General features: G+C 37.5%; 1 protein-coding gene across 13 annotated transcripts in view; it reads right to left on the bottom strand.

The window, feature by feature from the left end:
* Positions 1 to 25,449, bottom strand: part of nrxn3a (neurexin 3a) — a 182,758-nt gene that overhangs the window by 37,082 nt on the left and 120,227 nt on the right. For 10 of the 13 annotated variants that reach the window (XR_009067144.1, XR_009067146.1, XR_009067145.1 and 7 more), the window contains 6 exons: positions 22,361 to 22,387; positions 18,034 to 18,153; positions 17,666 to 17,786; positions 15,550 to 15,810; positions 12,974 to 13,164; positions 11,550 to 11,723 (listed from right to left, as the gene is read on the bottom strand). Coding sequence is in view for 9 of the 13 variants with exons in the window: in XM_057859332.1 (XP_057715315.1) it covers positions 11,550 to 11,723; positions 12,974 to 13,164; positions 15,550 to 15,810; positions 17,666 to 17,786; positions 18,034 to 18,153; positions 22,361 to 22,387 (894 nt within the window). In the remaining 4 variants the exon portion in view is untranslated. Of the gene's footprint in view, positions 1 to 11,549; positions 11,724 to 12,973; positions 13,165 to 15,549; positions 15,811 to 17,665; positions 17,877 to 18,033; positions 18,154 to 22,360; positions 22,388 to 25,449 lie in introns of those variants that run through there. The other 3 variants (XM_057859336.1, XM_057859340.1, XM_057859342.1) reach the window with 2 other exon arrangements.

Genomic DNA, 25,449 nt, shown 5'->3' with positions numbered 1-25,449 from the left:
CTTTTTTTTTTTCTTTTCTTTTTTTTTTTTGCACGTTTTAGTGCCAAATTTAACCACACATTTTGTAAATCTTTTCATTGATAGCAGCTTTTTGAAAATTGAGTAAAGGTTTTTTAAAAAGTTAAGATAGTTCACCCAAAACGTAATCTTAACTTAGATATACAGTATATAAATATATTATTCAGTTTTTAAGATAATAACCTTAATATACTGTATGTATCTTAATGTACATGAGACTCATGAGGACTACTCTGCAATTACTGGTCTCATTCATCAAGTGGAATTCGACAGTTTTCTACCTTCATTTCAGGGTGTAAGGCTTTGACCCATGAGCTAATGGTGAGGCACTGTTTAAGCGTCTAGTTTCATCTAGTGTTGAAGCTCAGAAGTGCAACAGAATGTCGGCTGAACTCAACCTTCTTGTGTGGGCTGTATTCAATGAAACTGGGCCGTGGGACACAGTTGGCCCACGGGCCTTAGTTTGGACACCCATGCTCTACTGTATCTAGTACAGGCTACTGCAGAAAATCAACAAATAGCTCCTCATTCACTCATTTGGATTAGCCACTCTTACGCTTCCAATTCGGGTTGAAAGTAAGAAATGACAGTGGAGATTCATCTAAAATAAGGGGGGTATGCTATTCCTGATGTCAGAAATGGCACAGGAATGCGTGACCAGGGCTTCTATCTGTCAAAGGACACACTAGTTTAAAGCATTTCCTGCCTTCCTTGGCAAAAAAATAAAACAAAAAAAAAGCTAACAACTAGGATCAAATGATCGAGCTAGAGAACAATAAGAGCTTTCCTTACCTTCATATTATTCATATTTGACTAATGACTAATTAGAAAACTACTGTGTAATATGTCGTGACAAGCTTAATAATTGGAGTGGGATGCGTGACAACCATCCCCATCCAAATTGTGACAACCCACTCCAACTCGTGTTTTTGGCTAAAAGCTAAATTTAGGCACTATAATTGTTTTTGCTGATTGGTCAAAGTAAAATTTAAGTGATTCCATTGGTTGGAACTGAGTTTTCTGAACAGAATTACAGAAATTATGATCAATCCGCTTCGGAGTTATTCAAAATTTAATGGGATAAAATGTTCCATTGATTACTATGAACAAAGGGATTCATTTTGTGATCTGATATTTTCTATGGCCATTTCTTAATATGTGGCGTTTGTGTATCTCTAGTCTGTGCTTGTGTTCTCATGAATCGTGACATTTGGTGCTATACAGCCATGCAAATGTTCTAGATAAAAAATCTGATTCTTTCAAGTTTAACAGAATGTTGCCTAGTTGAGTACCGAGTGTGTGGCCCAGGAAACAAATACTGTAATAACAAAGCTCCCTTATATTGATAAACACAAAACATCCACTCCAATAAAAGATACAAATCAGGAAAATAAAATTAAAAGTTTCTTCCCTAGCACTTACCCTAATCAAAATACTTCCAATAATTTGTAGGTGGGCCCGTCTGTATGGGTTAAAAACAAGGGCAAAGGTTTGCATAGGGACGGTAGGGACAAAACACTACCAACTTTTCAGGAGGCTCAAATTATCAACACCAACTTTTAAGCAACCTTATTTGCATTAGATAATGTGTTCAGTTATATAGGTCATTTAGATTGTCTTCCCATTTGTTGAAACGATAGAATTGACCCTACCATTATTAAGTGAATTATTTTCATTATTTTCAGACATACAGTACATTTACCCCTTTTTCACTTGCTGAATGTGCCATTCCATGTTTTTTCCTCAAACACACGTTCAATGGGCTGATGACTTGACCCTCCCCTCCACACATACACACGCAACTCTCACAGTACAGAATTATGGTACCTAGGAGGGGTATTGGAGGTATTTTTCGGCCAGCAGCCCACTGTAAGTAATGTAAAACATAATTGCTGTGAAACGCACCACTACTGAAAGTCTGTCCTGAATCACAGTTTAGTAAGTGTGTAACGGTACATGTATTTGTACTGAACCGTTTCGGTACGTGGTGCTGGATTCGGAACGGAGGCGTACCGAACGAGTTTCTGACGTAATGTAACCCTTACTTTTCGAGACTGTGAGTCGATCGAGTTACAGTTTCTTTGTGTAGATTATATTTACTCAATCTTCTCTACTATAATGAGGACCAACACAGTAGGACAGTATAACCCAGAAACGTCAACGGCGCGACAACGTGGCCGCTATAAGAACGCAGTGAAACGCGGGCGTTAAAATCAATCGGCCAATGCACACCAGTTGCAGTGCGGCCAGATGCGGCTCAACACGACGCACACGCAAAGAACGGCAGAGTTTATTATTTGACGCGAGACGCGACCCTTCTGCGTCAATACTACTACCGGTAGCTAGGATCGGGCAGACCGGAAGTCACTCGTGTAAAAATACGGTGGATCCGGTCGATTTTCAAAGTAATATGCAATCGTAACCCACTTTTTGAGTCCATCAGATCTCTTGAGTGGTAGATCGGGGCAGAGTTGACTTGTCTTTGTTGATTTACTGCTGTCTTCTCTGCTATAATAATAACTAACACGGCCCGTGTTCAATACAAAACCCTCCTACCACAACAAAACAAGTAGGAACTAATATTCACATAGGAACTAAAGTTATACAACATAAAATATATAATATAAATGAATACTACATCACATTTGTAAAATATAAACACATAATAAAATAAATAATAGCCCATTTAAATAAAATAAATTGAAATGAGCTAAAACACCTGTAATTAAATAATAAGAATAATACAGATCCTGCTTACACAATTAAATTTATTAATTTCTGTGTGGAGCTTTAACTTGAGAAAATCCACCAATAAAGCTTTTGAAAACCGTTCATAAGAAAAAAAAAAGATACATTGAGGCATTTCATTTGTAAAATACATGCTAAAATCTTTGTCATTGGGATTGCTTTTCTCTTTAGCACAGGACTTCTTTTTTCTTCTTTCTTTCAGAAAGAAAGCTGACCAATACGCTGACCAATTATCTTTAAATACCCACTACTTTTTGAGCAGAATTCTAGCTTTGTATAGGCTAATGTTCCTATTGTTGAAAACACAAAGGTGTGTAATAAACAACTAGCACATTTAGTCGCCATGACCTTGAAAAAGCAATTCACGCTTTTATAAGTTCAAGGCTGGACTACTGCAATGCACTTTATGTTGGCCTACCCAAGTCCTCGATCTCTCGGCTGCAACTTGTTCAAAATGCTGCTGCTCGATTTTTAACAGGTACACCTAGACGTGAGCATATTACCCCCATGCTATCATCACTCCACTGGCTTCCAGTCCATTTTAGAATTGATTTCAAACTTTTACTGTTTGTTTTTAATTCTATTAATGGCCAGGCTCCATCTTATCTATCGGAAATTTTAACTTTTCGTAACTCTGGCAGGACTCTTCGCTCGACCGGCCAGCTTCTGTTAGATGTTCCAAGGTCAAAACTTAAACAGTGGGGAGACCGATCCTTTGCGGTTGCTGCCCCCAGGCTGTGGAACAGCCTTCCCCCCGAAATCCGCACCACCACGGATGTAGGTCTTTTTAAGTCTCGGCTAAAAACACACCTTTTTAGACTCGCCTTTTACAAAGATTAGGATAGCCTGGTTTTATTAGCTTAAGGGCTTTTTTAATGTTTTTTCGATTTTATCTGTTTTATTGTTTTACTTGCTGGAATGTTATTGCGATGCGCTCTTTGTTTTATTTTATTTTTAAAAATGTCATTGTATAATATTTTCCTGCCTTTTATTTATCTTGAGCCATGTTTTGTTGTAAAGCACTTTGAGGGCCTTTCGGGTTTTGTAAAGGGCTATATAAATAAATTTTGATTGATTGATTGATTGATTTATATTTTGCATTTTGTATTCTTACTGCACCGAAAATGAACCGAACAGTTACCTGAAAACCGAGGTGCGTACCGAACAGAGATTTTTATGTACCGTTACACCCCTACAGTTTAGCATTACCAATACATTAAACTGTGTGAACTTGCTAACGGAGTAAGAAGCTGCTTAGGAGAAGTGTCCTTCTGTATGTGTTTTCTACTATGTTAACGTTAATTAAACCGTAAGAAATAAAGTAAACTCTGCTCGGCTGTAAGAAATTTAGTGTACCAAGGTTTACCCCCTTTTGTCCAGTTTTCATTTTTATTTTGCTTATGTGGTCTTAAAGCAGCCCAAGGAGCTTTCATTTTTTGTTGAGTTTGGCTGTGCTTGTGGACAAAAGCAGTAGTGTTTTTCCTGATAATAGGCTCCATTTTTATTTATTTTTGTTATTCCCTGACTAAGAAGTTTTTATTGTTGAATTTATTTTCTTTAGACAGACAATTTTGAGTGGTATTAAGACAAATGTTTATTTATTTATTTATTTATTTTTGCATTCCTGGATACTTAAGAGATGATTAACAAGTTTGTATTTCTTCTGTATGTTAATCTAATTTGTGTTTAAATAATGCAATTTAAATTTCCTAATAAAATCCGGACATTTATTCTGGAAGTTTTCAAAATATTTCTTAAGCAGTTTTTGAAAACAAAGGTTTGAATCAAATGGTGTATCACCTGAACCAACACACATGCATTGCAAAAACCCACATCCTTAAAATTAAAGAATTTTTTTTTTTTAATTCCCTTGTTTTCAGTGTAAATCTACAAGAAATAAATGAAATGATCTGCTACTGCTTCAAGTAAATTTTACTCAGATTTCTTGAAATATAAAATAGCTAGCTGAAATAAGCTTTACAGACTTATTTTAAGTACATTTTGCCAGAAATGTTCTCAATTCAATAATACAACTAGCTAATGATAGCACCAACATATTAATAGTTAGTGTTGGAGGTTCAATGTATTTGTTGTTGTTGTTTGTGCTTCTTCTCTCTCTCTCTCTGTCTCTCTCTGTCTCTCTCTCTCTCTCTCTCTCTCTCTCTCTCTCTCTCTCTCTCTCTCTCTCTCTGTGTCTCTGTCTCTCTCTCTCCTAATAAACGAGGTACGTTGAATGATCACAATGGGAGTATGTCATACTCCCATGTAATATATTAAAACTGTTTAGACCAATCAGACACTCAAATCTCCATTCTCTGTGACAAGCAGCTGAACTGGACAGGTTAAAGAAAATAATAGAAAAAGAAACATTCTTAATTCAAGCTTAGATATTGTTCAAAATATTATTTGAAAAACTTTTTTTCTTGATTTATGGTGAAAAAATGACCGACTTTTAGATGTACAGGCTTAATAAGAACAAATGGTAATATTTACTAAAAGTAAGTGGAAGAATCTGACACATTAATATGTTAACTAGCTTTTAAAACTCAAAACAAGATGAAAATTATTTGACTAGATCCAAGAAAAAATAACCGATTAAGACATTTTACTGTAAATTTGCAGTGTGAAAGTTAGTATTGGTCAATAAAGATTTATTTTGCATTAATCATCAAGCCTATCATTTAATTAGGTTCTTATTGGCGAGAAATGTAGCCCTAACCGCCGATTACCCAATCTGTTTAGTTTTATTAATGTCCCGTCCCCAGCAAAATGTGTATATGAAGGTTATGATTAAGGTTATATTGTCCCTACCAACATTGAGACCAAACCTACACCCTTGGTTAAAAATGAAGCACCTCACTAAGCTCAAGCATTACAGTTAAGCAAACTTGTATGTACAGTATTCCACTTACTGGCACATAATGACCAAATATCATTAATGGGCTTTTATAATGTTATAATGGTATGGAGGCTGAAAAAACAAAAAATAGCTTCAAGTATCAAAAGCCTAGGCAGTGAATGATAGTGCAATTTAAATGACACTATGATGCATTGGCTTAGAAAACAATGTAAACATACAAGCACACGTAAAAATGAGAGAGTCGATTGCCATGGACATTAAACAAGACCAAAAAACTGATTGATGAGATTTTATTTTATAAAATGAATCAATCATCTATTCGTTTATTGTTGTACAGTGAAAAACATCATTATTGAACTCATTCAGATTGTCACAGCCAGTACAGACAAGTACAAATTGTCACTTGCTGTAAACAGACATACATTGCTCAAACATGAGAATCTGTAAGCCACTATAACAAAAACATCAAAATTAGTGTTGCACCGATAAGATGGTATTACCGGTATTGGTTACCGATACGGCACTAAAATGACGTCATCGGTATCGACGAGTACTGAGAAAAAACGTGCCGATTCTGTGCAATATATACTGTACTTTTCCAAATCTAGCTTGCAACTGCTGGTCCCCATACCCAAGATGGCTGCCAGTCATGTGGCGTCCAATCATCCTCCTGCTGTGAATTCAAAGTAGTAGAAATCCAATCCAGTTGAAGTGGGAGGGTTGGCAGCAAATTAAAATGATCATTTGCTGTCAGCGCTCACACTTCAAATCCATTGAACATCTACAGTTGTGGTCAAAAGTTTACATACACTTGTAAAGAACATAATGTCATGGCTCTCTTGAGTTTCCAGTTATTTCTACAACTGATTTTTCTCTGATAGAGTGATTGGAACAAAATACTTCTTTGTCACAAAAAACATTCATGAAGTTTGGTTCTTTTATGACTTTATTATGGGTAAACAGACAAAAGTGATCAAATCTGCTGGGTCAAAAATATACATACAGCAGCGCTAATATTTGGTAACATGTCCCTTGGCCATTTTCACTTCAATTAGGCGCTTTTGGTAGCCATCCACAAGCTTCTGGCAAGCTTCTGGTTGAATCTTTGACCACTCCTCTTAACAGAATTGGTGCAGTTCAGTTAAATTTGATGGCTTTCTGACATGGACTTGTTTCTTCAGCATTGTCCACAAGTTCTCAATGGGGTTTAAGTCAGGACTTTGGGAAGGCCATTCGAAAACCTTAATTCTAGCCTGATTTAGCCATTCCATTACCACTTTTGATGTGTGTTTGGGGTCATTGTCCTGTTGGAAGACCCAACTGCGCCCAAAACCCAATCTTCGGGCTGATGACGTTAGGTTATCTTGAAGAATTTGAAGGTAATCCTCCTTCTTCATGATCCCATTTACTCTCTGTAAAGCACCAGTTCCATTGGCAGCAAAACAGCCCCACAGCATAATACTACCACCACCGTACTTGACGGTAGGCATGGTGTACTTGGGGTTAAATGCCTCACCTTTTCTCCTCCAAACATTTTGCTGGGCATTATGGCCAAACAGCTCGATTTTTGTTTCGTCTGACCACAGAACTTTCCTCCAGAAGGTCTTATCTTTGTTCATGTGATCAGCAGCAAACTTCAGTCGAGCCTTAAGGTGCCGCTTTTGGAGCAAGGGCTTCCTTCTTGCACGGCAGCCTCTCAGTCCACGGAGATGCAAAACACGCTTGACTGTGGACACTGACACCTGTGTTGCAGCAGCTTCTAATTCTTGGCAGATCTGCTTTTTGGTGATTCTCTGTTGAATCTTCACCCTCCTGACCAATTTTCTCTCAGCAGCAGGTGATAGCTTGCGTTTTCTTCCTGATCGTGGCAGTGACAAAACAGTGCCATGCACTTTATACTTACAAACAATTGCTTGCACTGTTGCTCTTGGGACCTGCAGCTGCTTTGAAATGGCTCCAAGTGACTTTACTGACTTGTTCAAGTCAATGATTCGCTTTTTCAGATCCATGTATGTATATTTTTGACCCAGCAGATTTGATGACTTTTTTTCTGTTCACCCATAATAAAGTGATAAAAGAACCAAACTTCATGAATGTTTTTTGTGACAAAGAAGTATCTGTTCCAATCACTCTATCGGAGAAAAATCAGAGTTGTAGAAGTAACTGGAAACCCAAGAGAGGCATGACATTATGTTCTTCACAAGTGTATGTAAACTTTTGACCACAACTGTAAGAGCTGTCAATAGCAGCCAATGAGCAGTCCTCTGGCCAAGATGCACCCTCCCACCAATGAGTTTATCACTAGTAGACATCCAATTCAATTTAAGTGACAAATTCATTAATATTGCCAGAAAAAGTTTCTGAGATGAGAGTTTATTCATCCTCTTGCTGTAAATTCCGATGAGTTGATCACTAGTAGACAAGCGTATGCGGTAATTTAGTATTCAATTTAAAAATATATGTTTTTTTAAAAAGAAAACGTGATATCGGTGCAGTATCGAGATCGGCTAATGTCAAAGTCGGTATCAGGAGTCCAAAAAATATTATCGGTGCAACAGTAATTAAATACAATACACTCAATGCCCAGCTGAATGATGTGAAAGGCAAAAAAATAAAACTACTGCACAGAAAATGATTTCCATGCAAACAAGAACAACATATGAAAGCTGAAACCAGAAGCTTAAGAGGATGATAAAAACAATTGTAAAAGATAGCACAACTTTCACAGGAAGATGGAAACATCTCGCCACAATGACATCTTCTTTCCCATGCAAAATGTTTTAAAAGCCCATTTTGATGCAGCTATGATAAAAAATAACAGCTATAGTAAAAAGTACAAGTTTAAGTCGAACTGAATTCAAAACGCGGAAGTATTTTGAAGTCAAGTCAATCTTCGCGGACTGGGCACGTGGAAAAGGTGGCGTTTTCTGCTTTTCTAGCCGGTGAAAGGCTGACTGTAGCTGTTTGTCATTAAATAGAAACTTATGGGCCATTTACATGGTGACACTGTGACACCAAGACATTACGATTGTGTTGCGGGATGGCCTTGACTTTACATGGTGACAGCGAAAACCGTATGCAAAGACGCAAACTTTTGATTCCGGCCCCCATAGCGGAACGATTCAATTGCGGGGATTGCTCCGCAACCCTATGAATAGAACGCTCTTGCTTTGATGACGTCAGCACTCGCACACGTCACTATGGGCATGCGCAGTCGCAGCTAGTAAACATTTAAAACAGCAAACGTGGTAGAACATTGGCTTTAATTTGTTGCTTTTATAATATTTTTAATTCAAATATATTTTGTGTTCGCGTTTTTGTGCCTTTTGAAGCAAAAGAAAAATGAAGCAAAAGAAAAAAACACCATTGCTTCGAGTGGGCGGTTATATTGTCTTCCAGGCTGAGGAGGTTGTTGTCAAGGAAGTGCATCACTGGCTGCCGCCTTATAAAACTGCACTGCCCCCAAAGGCCTGGCATGAATACTACATCATTTTCACGTGGAATTGCGACATCATTTGACTGGAGATGGAACCAAGAAGGAACCATATAAATGCAAACATGATAGTTGTCGTCTTCTTGGAGCATCACCATGTAAACAGCCCCCTATAGGGTTGACCATAAAACCATTGATGCCTGAATTTCTAGTCAACAAATGTACATAAAACATTGAGGGAATACATAAATACATATAATAGTATTAATACAAAAATTCTAAACATTAAAAATTTAATTGAAAAAACAACAACTAAAAATTAAAATTCATTCAAATTAGTAGGAGATACAGTAAAAGCTAATATAGAATGTTAGAATGACGATTATTATTGAATATTTATTTCTATTATACTAATACAAAAAAACCTTGTTGCTTACCATTGACAATGATAAATGACAAATGTCAGTGTCACTGCCGGTGATGGATGTCCAATTAATTTTGACCGGGAAATTTTGTTCATTCATCCCTCACAGTCCAAAAAAAGATTGACATTTTGCACCATCAATGGCAGCCAATGAGTTATAAAAATAAATAAATGAAAAGAAAAAAACTACTAAAACATTTTATAAATAATACATTCCTCATTTTTGAAAAATATTTATATGAACTTTTTATTTGAATTTTCAACACATTTTCTTTATATATACATACTGTATATATATATGGCGGAAAACACAGACAAGGCTGAAAAAGCAGTTTCTGCTCTTGCACCCCTCTTTAAAATAAACTGCTGTTTTTTAGGCCAAAAGAACTGTTGTGTTTGAATGTTGAACAATATGTCCATATGGTGCGATAGCAGTTTCATGGCGCATTAAGCACCCAAACTATCTTAAATTTGTCCCTTTTACCCTGGAGTCCCTCGTTTACAGACACCGCGCAACATCTTTTGTTTCAACCAAGCCATAAAAAGAAGGTAAGTAACTATATTTATTATTCAAAATGTCTGTCATTTTTAGCTGAGAATCATTGGTTGATGTGTAAAATTTAGTTTAAAAAAAAAAAAAGCGACAAAAAATTACTTACTCGCATATTTTAAACAAATTATGTGACAATGAAAAAAATTGTGTCTGTACAGGATATCTACCTTATAATTATCGCTTAATTGTATTTTTTTGTTTTGTTTTTGTGACTGTCGCATTTCCCGCGATATTTCAGATGATAAATAATCGATTCGAACAAAGAAAATTGAAAAAACATTTAAAAGGGTAAATATTTGAAAAAGATGTCAGCGATTTCTGCATTATGACCCTTGTTATAATACCGTGTTTCCCCCATAAAATCCCCAAAAAGTCCGGCTGTGGCCATTCACAGCTGTGTCTCTACACTCGGCGAGATATACTACACAGTTTTTGGATCGAAACAAGGTATGTTCGCAATAATGTCACATTAAAATCATGGTGGCTTTAATTATGCTTTCTCATGCTCTCAGCTTGAGTTTGGGTTTAGGGGTTTAAAAAAAAAAGAAATAAATGCCCTCCTGTTCAAACTTTTCCTCCGCCAGATAATTTTAGAGATTTTAAGCTTTCCAATGATGCATCACACATGCATATAGGACAATTTTGAAATATGGCCAAATTGGGGGTCTCAGAGCAGAACTTCAAGTCACCTCAGTGTTTTCCGCCATATACTCTATATATATTTTAATATGTATGTATAGATTTTTTTTTTTTTTTTTAATTTAGGATTTTCCAATTTTCAGTTGTATTTTTCAATTTACAGTAATGTTCTATATTCAATGCTTTTCATTGTATATATTTAAAATATAAATTAAGTCAAAATGGATTGACGTTTCACGCCTTCAATGGCAGGCATTGATGAAAATGATCAAAGATTATTTTTTAAAATTAATACTTTCCTCCTTTTTTCCAATTTATTTGATGTTTTATAGGTATTTTTATTCTACATTTTCACGAATTTTCTACATATTTTCTATTCGTTTGTTCATTATTTTTATATTTTCCAAATTTCTGATTTTCCAATTTTTTGTTGTATTTTTTTCAATTTTAATATTTTTTTCCCTTGCTTTTCTATATTTTGTTATACCCCCAATGATTTTGATGTGTTTAACAGGGATCAAGAGATTAAATATCCTCTGATGTAACAATATAGTTCACAATCTTTACAAAAGTAGAGCACCTCGTCATATTTTGTGTGACTGTATTAGCATTGGTGATTAAGATTCCAGTGTCAGGCAGCAGCCAATGTGGCTGATTAAACATGTTCTACATTTGGAGGAGGTTTCTGACACTTTGCCTCAGCAGTGACGAAGGGAGGCAACAAGTACGGCTAAGACGATGGCAGAACGTCCATATGGATGCAAGGCTACAGTGCTACTGTTTGCATTGAGCAGGTAGAATGAGCTGCCGGAGCTGGAGTTGAAGTTAATATTGTAGAAGTTTAAGTCAGGCTCAGACCAGAGGGACTGTGTACCTTCACATCCACGCTCAATCTGCCCACTACGAAACAAGGCGTCACTAATGAGGTCAGGTAGACGGCCGTTTAGGTCCACTGAAGCCAAGCAGCCTTGGAAACCCTCTCTGGAAGCCACCAGTTTAGGTAAACTACCATACATGCCAGGGCCGAGTCCAGCGATGAAGAGGTCACCTAATGAGATGAAAATTCAATTCATTTCAATCCAAGATCATTATTTCAATAAACTTTAACAATAACACTGATTGACAAGAAAATATATATGTGGTATCGATGCAAACACTCATTCTTACGTTATGTTCATGTGCTGAATCAAATCTGACCGCAGTTTTTTTTCTATAAACTCAAGATGAACTTTTTTTCTGCAGTGAAAAATGATTGCAGTGCAATATTTTTATTGAAGTGCATTTAAAACCGGCACTAATTAAATAGCCCCAAAGTGACAATATGTAGCATAATAATATTTTTTTACAACTCCAGAGACAGGAGACCAAAAAAGGGACAATGTGACATTGACTCTACTGCACTGCTGCTCCAATATGTTAAAATCTGTCAACTATGACAGGCTAATGTTGACAATTATTCAGAAAAAAGGCAAGAATTATGCAGAGGACTGAGAAGACAACTGAAATAGGTTGGAATTATAGGAGGAATTTGTATAAAATACTACTAAAATAAAAAAATGCCAACTGCATGAAAATAAAAACATACACAAAAATCCCGATGGTAGAAAAGCATTGGTGAGCAAAAATTGTACAGAATCAGTTTAAAAAATAATAATAATAAAAAAATACAAATTTTAAAAAAAGAGAGAAAGAGGGAGATAGGGGCAACACAAAAGAAAACGTAAAAAAAAAAAAAAATGTTGGCCAGATTAATGATTACGGGCTGGCCCCTCCCCCCCAAAAAACAGGCCCCAAATTTAGATAGGCGTAATTTCTTTTTTTTGTTTGTTTTTCATTTTCTTTGGGAATTAAAAAGAGACTGCAGCTAAAATTACTTTATTTTTAATATGGTGTTCTGAAAACTATAAAATAGTACTGTACTGTACTGTACTAGTAGTTATAGCTACAGTCTCTCGATATTCCAACATTAAAAAAAAAAAAATCTAAAAAATGACGCCTGTCCAAATTTGGGGTCATCCTGTAATTTTCTTTTTGTGTCTCTAAATGTAATTTAAAAAAGGATTTGTTTCATTTAAGAATGGTTAGCTCATTGGATACAATTGACGAACATAGACGTCCAATCCAGTTGAAGTGGGAGCGTATGAACTAATGTTAATTCGTTGCCAGCCTTCCATTTCAAATGGGCTGGATGTCTACTACTGATAAACTAATTTTAATTCACAGCGTAAGGATGATAATTGTGAATGGCACTGAAAGAATTAATTCAAATGATCACGAAAAAGTAGCCTTTTTGCATACCTTTCAGGTCCAAGTTCTTGGCCCCATTTATGCTTTGACCTGTAGCTGTAGCATCTACTTTCAGAGTATGAGTATTGCTGTTGTCTCGGGTGATTGCCACATTGTGCCACTGGTTGTCATTAAGGGCCTTTTCACTTTTCCCCTTGATTAGATTAGGTCCATTTCCCAAGTCAAAAACGTAATGGATATAGCTGCAAGGGAAAACATTTTCATGTTAGTAAAAATGATCATCTTGTTTGGTTTCATTTGGTACAACAACAGTTTTAGGGCCAAACAAAGAAAGGAAAAAAATAGGAATAGAAGATTAAAGTTGTAGTATTAGTATAAGAAAAAAAGTTGTAATATTACAAGAATGAACTCATGCAAGCATTGTAATATTAGTAGATTAAAGTCATAATATTATGAGTACGAGATCATAGTAGTAGTATGAGTTCGGGAATGAAGTCGTAATATCACGAGATTAAAGTCTGAGTACTAGAAAGTGTGAAAAAGTCGTTATAAGTATAGATGCAGCACGGCTAATTTAGCTAAATTAGCTGCTATGTACATAAAATAAGTTGTCTTACTTCAGATGAGTGCTATGATGAAGTATTAGTATTACGAGATGCTCTCAATATTGTTGATTTTAACGGAGGCGGCGAAGCACTACATTAAGTAAGTATCAGCTAATTTAGCTACATTAGCCATATTGCATCCCTACTAAGGGTGTAACGGTACATGTATTTGTATTGAACCGTTTCGGTACGTGGTGCTAGGTTCAGAACGGAGGCGTACCGAACGAGTTTCTGACGTAATTTAACCCTTACTTTTTGAGGCTGTGAGTCGATTGGGTTACAGTTTCTTTGTGTAGATTATATTTACTCCATCTTCTCTACTATAAGGAGGACCAACACGGTACGACAGTGTAACCCAGAAACGTCAACGGCGTGACACCGTGGCTGCCGCGAGAACGCAGTGAAACGCGGGCGTTAAAGTCAATCAGCACACCAGTTGCAGTGCGGCCGCGTGTTTGACGCGTCCCAGAAGCGGCTCAACACGACGCACGCGAAAAGAACGGCAGAGTTTATTATTTGACGCGAGACGCGACCCTCCTACGTCAATACTCCTACTGGTAGCTAGGATCGGGCAGACCGAAAGTCACTCGTGTAAAAATACGGGGGATCCGGTCGATTTTCAAACTAATAATGCAATCGTAACCCACTTTTTGAGTCCATCAGATCTCTTGAGTGGTAGATCGGGGCACAGTTGACTTGTCTTTGTTGATTTACTGCTGTCTTCTCTGCTATAATAATAACCAACACGGCCCCGTGTTCAATACAAAACCCTCCTACCACAACAAAACAAGTGGGAACTAATATTAACATAGGAACTAAAGTTATACAACATAAAATATACAATATAAATGAATACTACATCACATTTGTAAAATATAAACACATAATAAAATAAATAATAGCCCATTTAAATAAAATAAATTGAAATGAGCTAAAACACCTGTAATTAGATAATAAGAATAATACACAGATCCTGCTTACACAGTTAAAATTATTAATTTCTGTGTGGCGCTTTAACTTGAGAAAACCCACCAATAAAGCTTTTGAAAACCGCTCATAAGAAAAAAAAATGATTCATTGAGGCATTTCATTTGTAAAATACATGTTAAAATCTTTGTCATTGGGATTGAGTTTCTCTTTTTTTACTTCTTTCTTTCAGAAAAAAAGCTGATCAAATAGCGGGATCTGAAAGGCAAATTGTTGTTGGATTATCTTTAAATACCCGCTATTTTTTGAGCAGAATTCTAGCTTTGTATAGGCTAATGTTCCTATTGTTGTAAGCACAAAGGTGTGTAATAAACAACTAGCACATTTATATTTTGCATTTTGCTTTCTTACTGTACCGAAAATGAACCGAACCTTGACCTCAAAACCGAGGTACGTATCGAAACGAGATTTTTGTGTACCGTTACACCCCTAATCTCTACATATAACCTAATGTAAAAATGTGACTTTATTCTCGTAATATTCGACTACTAATACTATGATTTTAATCTCGTGATAACTTTATTCTCAGAGTCCTATTTTTTTCCTCTTCGTTTGGCCATTATACTCCGTCATAATATGGGAATTGGATGATGAATAAAACGATGATAGTACCAATAGCGATATTATTATCGTTATGGGCAACAGTAGTTTATAACAAACCGTATTATTGTGCTTATGGTTCAGGCTGGAAGTTGAGAAAATGTTGTACAGTAAATATTTTTAAGTATGCAGTAAAATTACTGCATCTCATCCCAGGCAGTCAGTAAAAAAATGAGCAATCTATAGCTATTTCAAAATACACGCTCCATTGACTATAATGTTATGTTTATCGAACGGCCCCAACGCAAAATGGCGCAATGACAGCACCCGGTTGGAAATGCTGCCAAAACATGCATTGGACTTATAAAAACATAATCATAGACTTTCCCTTACTAAACACATTTAAATTGAGAAATAGGATCTATGTAGAAGCAGATTCTGAACACGTTCCTCATGTATTGGATCTTGTGAGCTGTGCAATGTTCTAATACCTACCCTTTTACTAGCTCCACAGCAATAAAATCACTCCCATCTCCTGAGTTGAATAGTATGAATCCATCGGGGGAGGTGGTCTTGAACTGGAAGAAGAGGTGCATGGACGTATAGGCCTGCAGGGTGGCCAGACTTAGATAGCTACTCTTGGATTTAAAGGTGACTGGGTCAGCAATAATTGAACGAATCCCAAAGCGGGCATTTAGCTCGCAAAAATCTATGTCACCATTTTTGCACAGGTCGATGTAGAGCATTCCATTGAATCTGGAAAAAGATAACACAGAATTGGTCAAATACATTTAATGCACGAAAACTTGAGAGGTCAAACATCAGTGAGGCATCTTGTGACTATAGTATAAAATGTGGGATTATAACCAACTGCTTAAAGTTTTGTTTAAACCTGTTTTTCCTCACAGATAAGAGTACCCATGATGGGCAATAAGTTGACTTCAACAGTGTAAACACAAAGAGAGAAAATACACTGAAATGTGTAATGAGCCAGCAACTCTACTAAAACAGAGCACTGAGATCAGGAGCAGAACATTAAAATAATGCGCAATCAGAATCTCTCAGGTAAATATTGAAATAAATTCTGTACATTATATTTGTTTGGGAACATTTTTACTATGAAACAATTGGAAAAACTCCTAATGGGGCTCCCAAATGTCTTAAAATACTCACCATTAGTAATTCTCCTTTTCTCCAACCTATGCACAACCTGTTGCATTTGTTGCATCATCATAGTTAAGCGTGCGTATGGGTTTCTTGTTTTTCATGTCAGTATCAGTAGACGCCAAATCCAATTTTACTAGGAGTTCTGGCATTGAATTGCACGTCTATCACCGCCAATGGCGGCATAGGGGTTAATAAAGGTTTCAAGAGGGTGTCAGTTTGACCCTGGGACAGATTAATTAACAATGATCATAAGTCTTTTGCTGTCATTTACGGCGTCAGTCTAAATGTATGAATAAACTCTCACATCAGGAACCTTCACTGTGAATTTCATTGAATTTGTCACTAGTAAAAAATCTAATCCATTTGAACTGGGAGTTTTGGCAGCAGATGAACACATGTTAATTCGCTGCCGGGTTCCAGTTCAACTTGATTGGACATTTAGTGCACTCAATGGCAGCCAAAGAGTTTGATTATATATATATATACAGTATATGTATATGTATATATATGCCGTGCTGCTTCTGTCTGACAATGAATGACCTGAAAAAAATTAAAGTGCTATCTGACTGTCACCATTGTTACCTTTTCTGTTGTAAAAAAAGAACTTTAGAAAGGGGGAAGTGTAGATAAATTAAAAGATTTTGTTATTGATAAAAAAATTAAAAGTGTTCGTTAGCTGTCACTGAGTAGAATTTGCGATCGCTACACAAAACTAACAATATAAATTACCCCCAAGAACGGTGAGAGACGTAAGGCAACTAGAGGATATAATATATAAGAAAGACAGGGCATATGGCGGTAAAGGATAGCTTGTTGAAACAGGAGAACGTCATTGTCAGTGGCGTAAGGAAAAAGGTGTGGATCAGCTCAGCTCTTTTTCAGCCCTCGACACTCAAGCCATCTCTTTAACTGAACATTTGTATGTTCTTCCACATCTTTACCAGTTAATTTGGCACCAGGGACATCCTTTTCGGACAGAATTGGTAGGCTTAGATCTGTAAATATCTCCATTGCACACTATTTCCATTCATTTACTATTGGGGACAAACAGGAGCGTGTCCCCCCCTTAGCAACAGTTGCTAACGTCATGAATGTTAATGAATAGAAGTGACATGAAGCGTGCGGTACGCCATTCAGTAATGTATGTATGAATAAACTCTCATCTCAGAAACTTCCACTGTGTATTCTAATTATTTTGACACTAGTAGATGTCTAGTAGATAAAGGAGAGTTCAACAGCATTCAAATTCAGTAATTCAGCGGTTCCATCTCATTTTCCTGTAATTTAACATGTTTTTTTTTTTTTAATTTACCAGTTGAAAATGTACCTCGGTCACATAAGGATTTTTTTATAACAACACAACTATTCTGTGAGTCCAACCAGAGTTTTGCCAACTGGATCAGAATGGGAACATTTACCGGCAATTTTTTTTTTTTTGTAATACCTGAGGCTCTGCAGATGTCCAATAAAGCTGGATGGGATGCTTGAAACAAATCTGCGCTCTGTCATGACGCCTGTTTCAATGTTGTGGAACTCCAGACGTGTGTGGTCACCCACCATTTGGCCTGAAGATGGGGAGGGTGCAGGGGACGGGTTGAAAAGAAAGACAAAAACAAAAAGAAAAGAGAACACCGTCTGACACTAACACAAAAGGGCTGATTTAAGGAGAAAATTACATTAACAGTATTAGAGAGACGTAAGCTGCTACTCCTAATTCCATGTTTACTTTAAAGCACAATTGCAAAGCTATTATTGGCGTTAATATTTGACATAACAAGAGTAACTTAAGCCCGGGTTTATGCAAGTAAGTACCTTCTGCTACATCATCGTCAACCATTAGCTTGTAGGTTTTGCCGCGACGCACCACACGTACTGTATGCCATTCATTATCATTGAGCTTTTGCCCAGCATACAGCATCTCCGGTCCTTTGCCTGAGAACAATCACAAAGTTAAAGACATCCTGATCCTCTAACCAATCCTTTGCTTTCCCACTATTTGGACAAAAGTGGCAGAAGATGCCTCTGAAGCTACTGTAGGTTTGAATCTATTTGATTGGGAAACAAAGGTTTGGTTCAACCAGTAAAATAGAAAATGTAAACAAACATCTGAACCATTAGTTTACCAAAGATACTTCCTATATATTGAAATCAAAAACCAAGTATGGCTTCTCATCATCCCTGATTTGGCCTTCGACAGTATTTGTCTTGACTACAAGAATGCTCATTTGTGTTAGCTTCCTCAGAACACATTTTCTAATGTTTTTTTGCAGTTACAGTGCTGGCCAAAAGTATTGGCACTCCTGCAATTTTGTCAGATAATGCTCAATTTCTCCCAGAAAATGATTGCAATTACAAATGCTTTGGTAATAATATCTTCATTTATTTTGCTTGCAATGAAAAAACAAAAGAGAATGGAAAAAAAAAACATTATCATTGGGCCGGACAATAGTATTGGCACCAGGGGTCGTGTTAACCGAATATTTTCCGTCGTTGACCGGTTTTTTAAAACGGTGACGGAAAAAACTGAAGTCCGTCCGTCATTTTGACAGGTTGCAATTCACAACCCAGACCACAGGGTGGCGAGTGAGCATATTAATTAGCTATTGTCTCTCTTGATGCATGACGTCGTTGGCTTACTCGGAAAAATGTCAAGGCAACTGAGTGTTTGCCTGGCACTGCCAGACTGTTCTGCCTGTATTTTTCAAACACTGAGAGAAAAGTCTGGGACACAGCCTCTCGAGTAGGTACAAAATCAATCGACAAATCAGATTTGTTTATTTGCGTGACGTGTTCTTAACGAGCAACGTCACTCTTGCGCGCCGAAAGTTGTCTCTTCTATAACACGGATGGCGAACGGGAGAGCCGAGAATATGTTCCAATCTGCGGTAAATTCAGTTTTAAATGAGCTAAAACACATCGACACGAGCCATTGACAACAGTCTGTCTCGCGCTAGCCATGTTGAATAAACTCCGTTCCCCTCGTATGTTTACTTCCGCGCGCAAGTCCCTCGTCCTGCCCTCGTCGCTTTGCTAACGGCACGTCTGCCCGTCGCTGATTGGTGCACTCCGTTGTCTGTTTGCCTCTTGTTAAGCTTGTTCGGACAGAATATTAATTAAAAATGAATAAAAACTAAATACTTTTGAATATGTCATTATTATCATTTTAAAAATGTAAGTGACGGGTAAAAATAGATTATGACCGGATTTTTATGACACTCTCAGTCAAAATGACAGACAACGAAAAAGTCTAGCGCAACCTCTAATTGGCACCCTTTGAAAAATCACGTGATGCTTCTGTAATTTGTGTAATTAACTGCACCTATTACTTACCTGTGGCACATAACAGGTGGTGGCAATACTAAATCAAACTTGCAGCCAATTAAAATGGATCAAATTTGACTCAACCTCTGTCCTGTGTCCTTGTGTGTACCACATTGAGCATGGAGAAAAGAAAGAAGACCAAAGAACTGTCCGAGGACTTGAGAAGCAAAATTGTGAGGACGCACGGGCAATCTCAAGGCTACAAGTCCATCTCCAAAGACCTGAATGTTCCTGTGTCTACCGTCCGCAGTGTCATCAATAAGTGTAAAGCCTATGGCACTGTGGCTAACCTCCCTAGATGTGGACGGAAAAGAAAAACTGACGACAGATTTCAACGAAAGATTGTGCAGATGGTGGATAAAGAACCTCGACTAACGTCCAAACAAATTCAAGCTGTCCTGCAGTCCGAGGGTACAACAGTGTCAACCCGTACTATCCGTTGGCATCTGAATGAAAAGGGACTCTATGGTAAGATACCCAGGAAGACCTCACTTCTGACCCAAAGACATAAAAAAAGCCAGTCTGGACTTTGCCAAAACTTACCTGAGAAAGCCAAAAACATTTAGGAAGAATGTTCTTTGGTCAGATGAGAGCAAAATAGAGCTTTTTGGGGAAAGGCATCAACATAGAGTTTATAGCACAGGTGTAAACCGATTCCAGAAAGCGCCAAGTGGGTGCAGGTTTGCTTTCCAACCAATGAAGAGGACACCTTTTCACCAATCAGATCTTTTACATGTGTAATCGGTTAAACTTTGTCAGGTGCTGCTTGTTTCAGTAGGAAGTTCATTGGTCAAACTCTCTGCACGGAATCAGTTGGAACAAAATCCAGCACCCACTTGGCCCTTTCTGGAATCGGTTTGACACCTGTGGTTTACAGGGGAAAAAAACGAGGCCTTCAAAGAAAAGAACACAGTCCCCACAGTCAAACATTGCGGAGCTTCCCTGATGTTTTGGGGTTGGTTTGCTGCCTCTGGCACTGGACTGCTTGACCGTGTGCATGGCATTTTGAAGTCTGAAGACTACCAACAAATTTTGCATTATAATGTAGGGCCCAGTTTGAGAAAGCTGGGTCTCCCTCAGAGGTCATGGGTCTTCCAGCAAGACAATGACACAAAACACACTTCAAAAAGCACTAGAAAATGGTTGAGAGAAAGCACTGGAGACTTTTAAAGTGGCCAGCAATGAGTCCAGACCTGAATCCCATAGAACACCTGTGGAGAGATCTGAAAATGGCAGTTTGGAGAAGGCATACTTCATATCGCAGAGACCTGGAGCAGTTGGCTAAAGAAGAATGGTCTAAAATTCCAGCAGAGCATTGTAAGAAACTCACTGATGGATACAGGAAGCGGTTGTTCGCAGTTATTTCGTCTAAAGGTTGCGCTATCAAGTATTAAACTGAGGGTGCCAATACTTTTGTCTGACTCATTTTTGGAGTTTTGTGTAAAATGATTTAATTCTTTTTTTTTTTTTCATTCTCTTTTGTGTTTTTTCATTGCAATCAGAATAAGTGAAGATATTACTTCCAAAGCATTTGTAATTGCAATCATTTTCTGGGAGAAATTGAGCATTATTTGACATAATTGCAGGGCTGTCAATACTTTTGGCCAGCACTGTATGAAGCTGCAAAAACAGTCATAGAAAAACAATTTTACTATGTAAAAGCTAAAGGCTGGTATGTTCATTTAAAATTAAAATATTCATTCTGAGTGTTCTGTTTTACATTCGCTTTCACAACTCATCTTCCACATTCTGCTTAAAAAGGGACATATTATGGAAGTAAATAACGTTATGGGGAATGCGCGATATGTACTCTTCGACATCTAGTTTCCAAACGCCCTACCCAAGATGGCCGCCGGCTACGCACACCGCCCTAAAAAAAGAGGAGCGCCATTCCCCAGAGGATGAACGTCCAATCCTGTGCCGTCCAATTACTTTTCTCCTTTGAATTTAAATGTGTTTATAACTAGCAGAAGTCCGATCAGTTTGAAGTGTGAGGGAGGCAGCGAATGATAATACCTAAGATGATAGACATCCAGTCGTGTGGCCTCCAATCACCTCTCTGCTTTCAATTTAAATGTTTTTCACTAGTAGACATCCAATCCATTTGAAGTGGGATTTTGGCAGCGAACGAATGTTTGCTCATTCGCTGCCAACCCTCCCACTTCAAATAGATGGGATACCTAGCGCCATCAGTGGCATACAATAAGGTGAAAACTCAAATTTGTTCTTTCACTGGCCAAGATGCACCCAGCTACCAATTATTTTATCATTAGTAGATGTCCAATCCATTTTAAGAGGCAGGGTGGCAGTGAATGAACGCACACTTCAAACGGATTGGACATCTACCGCCGTCAATGGCAGCCAATGAGTTAAGTAGTGTCTACCCAAGCCCTGATAGCGATGGTTTTACATTCCAGTCGGTATGCACTAATTTAGTATTAAATGGGAACATTTTTTTCATGTTTTTGTTAAAAAAAAAAAAAAAAAAGCGGTATCGTTACATTATCAGCATTGGGAGCCAAAAATGGTATCGATGCATCACTAATATTTAGCATAACAACTCCACTCAAACCAGGCTAATTCGAGAAATGCAAATAAAGCATGTTGTTTTTTAAACTTTCACAAAAGAGACGGACATATCATTAAGTCACCTGGGCATTGTTTTAATTGTGAAAAAATTCAAAAATATATCTCCTTAATAAGAAAGTGGAAGGTGGTGCAAAAGAGGAAAAAGCAGTTTGCATACATTGCATCAACATATCTTCAACACATCATCAACATAGAAAGAAAGCAAAATGAAACTTGAGTGGTAACTTACTGGAGTTACAGTTTATCCTGATACAGTCTAGATGGGGAAGAATAAATGACAGATGAAATTGCATCCTTCAAGGTTACAGCTGCAGACATCCAAAAACAAAAGTTCCACCCTTCCGGGGACGTACACATGTAGAAAGACGGCCATTTTATTAATTCCATTATTATATCTACATTTATTTTCTTTCTACAAAGTCGAGATTTAAAGAAAGCAATGCCATGTCTTTACGATTATTTTAAATTCGTTTGTCATAAACTACCGCTGACTCCACTTGAGGACAATATCAACAGTAAAATGGCCACTTTTGTACCAGCTGCATTCGATTTCCAACCCACAAAATTGTATTTGGATTGGACTGATGCTGTTGTAAAAATGAATTCCAATTTGTAAGTTAATGAAATGGTATAAAATTTGAAATTGAGAGAAGTAATGAGCGTTGATAGTCCTATTTAAGCTTTTTTCAGCTCTCAGGACGTAAAGGGTTGGTCACCATGTGGCTGATAGTTTCATGTGCCGTCAACCGCAACAGAAAAGTGGGAGCAAACAGCCACGATCCAGTCGGCACCAGCACCATGCAGAGGCACAGGACCCCAGCCATCAGATCGTTAATATGCCTATAATAAACATATTAGTTTGTCTTTGTGTGTATGTGTGCGCGTGTGGGTGTTTGTCTGTATGAAAGATTACTAAACAATGAAAATTATAGTAACTAGCTGTAAATGAACGCATGTAATGTGTCTAAACAGCGCAATTATCTGTTATAATTTCCTAATGACGGATTTTTATAAATAGACATTAATATGCATTGTAAAATTTTGAGTTGTTTGACTGTGGGAAAATTAAGACTTGGGGGTCACAGCCACCTGTAGGTTTTGCTGGGCTCTGTTCTCGGGCTGTTCGCCTGACGGGCCGCAGGCTTAAGGCCTTTGAAGGGGTGAATACCATCTTTTGACAAAGCATAATGGAAAATGGCGTTGATTGCTACATATTTAAAAAAAAAAAAAAAAAAAAGAAAGAGAAAAAATTCCACACACTATGACAAAAATCACTCCAGAAAGATGAGGTACATTTAGTACTCTAATAACGTGAAAGCAAACAAAAGTTTTGGTATCCTGTGGATCAGTGGACATACTTTACAAAAGTCATCTCTGAGAAAGTCTCAGCACCTTCTTCTTTCAAGGAATTTGGAAATTGGACTTCAAAGCAGGTGTTTTTGAATACTCATCTTTAAAATGTGTTTGTGTGCTTTGGTGCTGTGACTTCCTCAGAAGATTTAGAAAGAGAATTATGGGTATTATTGTCTTTTCCAAACATTGAACAGGAATGAAATGTTGTGATAAATAGCCTAACGTCTTTAAATGGACAGTGGAACCTCAAAAATCGGAGTAATTAGCAAATTATGTAAAAATATGTATGTACATGTGCAGTATATGTGTATTAGAGCATTAGATTTAAAAAAAGCATTCAGGACAAGTCCAGCTTTAGGAGATGTATCAGAGCTAGTGTTGCACCGATACCAATACCAGTATCGGTACCGATGCGGCACTAAAATGATGTCATCAGTTTCAATGAGAACTAAGATGTAATGTGCCAATGCTTAATGTGTACTTTACGAAATCTATTTTCCAACCATGGGTTTCCCTACCCAAGATGGTCGCCATCGCGACAAGCCACCGTTAACCCTCTAGCACCGGATGTGTCAGAGACAACACGTTTATGCGTATCATCTTTGAAGCCTCATCACGCTGTAATTACAATAACCTCGTTGGTCTCATTTAAAAGTGCAGAAGTTGATGTCCACACCCATTTTTACGTTTAATCAACCAAGTAAAACGAGAGATAATGTCATTTGAGTTTTATAGTAATATTTCCCTCATAAATAAGCATTAAAACGCTGCATGGACCATGTGTTTGTGTCCATATTTCCATCATTTCTGGTCCTTGAGGTAGATATCCGTGACCAGTGTTTTTAATTTTACTTTTAAAAAAGTAATTAATTACAGTAACAAATTACTTCTCCCAAAAAGTAATTGCGTTAGTAACTCAGTTACCTGAATGTAAGAGTAATTAGTTACTTGGCAAAGTAACTGGTGATAATTTTCATGGGGTTTTTTTCTCCCAAAAAAAAAAAAAAAAACAGGTCACACAATGTGAAGTTTAAAGGGTTTTTAGGACAATTGGCCCTAGCCCAATTCTTTACCCTAAACTTAACTAGACACAGGGGTATTGCAGATATTGCGATTACTAGATAGTAACCTTTGCTATGTGTGGAAGTCATTTAATGTTGTGAATCAACCGTTAAAGTTGTTAAAATTGCTCCCGCATTTGCATCAGTTCCCTTCTGTCTACTTTCGACATGTATAAGTTTTAAAACTGTTTCATCATTTAAAGATAGATTTAAGTTAAGTTTTGCCGATTTAGGAGCATTTTAGATAAAAAGTTACTTAGGTTCGCGAGGAAGGTTCTCTAACAACAGACCCTTCCTGAGAAGTCTACTGCTTTAAGATGGCGGCTGTTTACTAACGCATCTAGTTCTTTATACATATTGCTAATGCCGTCGTGTCTGTCATTTGCATCTAGTTTTGTATATGCAGTATGTGATATCTACCGTAACATCATGTGGGCGTAGTTTGTAGGCTATCGGCTACAGTCAGGTGTTATTGAAGCCCCCTAACATCGCGTTTGCAATGGCGTCATACTCCCTTGCCTCCTCCCCACTCCTGCTCTGCTCTCTTGTCTCCGTGAGTCCGTCTTTCTCAGACTTTTCTCGCGTCAGTCAACCAACATAGTAACGCATAGTAACACATGCCTTTCCCGCCTCAGAAACGGTAACGGCGTTGCCAAAATGAAAAATGTAATTAATTAGTTTACTCAATACTGAAGAAAATAACGCTGTTAGTTACGCCGTTGCATTCTAACGCCGTTATTAACAACACTGTCCGTGACTTATTTAAGGAAGGACGTAATGTGAAAATTTTTAATAAATTGCCGAGCGAGGTGCCACCTAAGGAGAGGGAGGCAAGGTAGCGAGCCACGGCCGGTTGGATTGAGCGAGCGACTTTGAAATGTGCGGAATGAATCTAAAACTAAAT

Source organism: Corythoichthys intestinalis, chromosome 15, assembly GCF_030265065.1.
Source record: "Corythoichthys intestinalis isolate RoL2023-P3 chromosome 15, ASM3026506v1, whole genome shotgun sequence".
NCBI classification, from domain to species: Eukaryota; Metazoa; Chordata; class Actinopteri; order Syngnathiformes; family Syngnathidae; genus Corythoichthys; species Corythoichthys intestinalis.
Note: the sequence above shows the minus strand (reverse complement) of the source record. Positions and strands in the feature narration are given on the sequence as shown.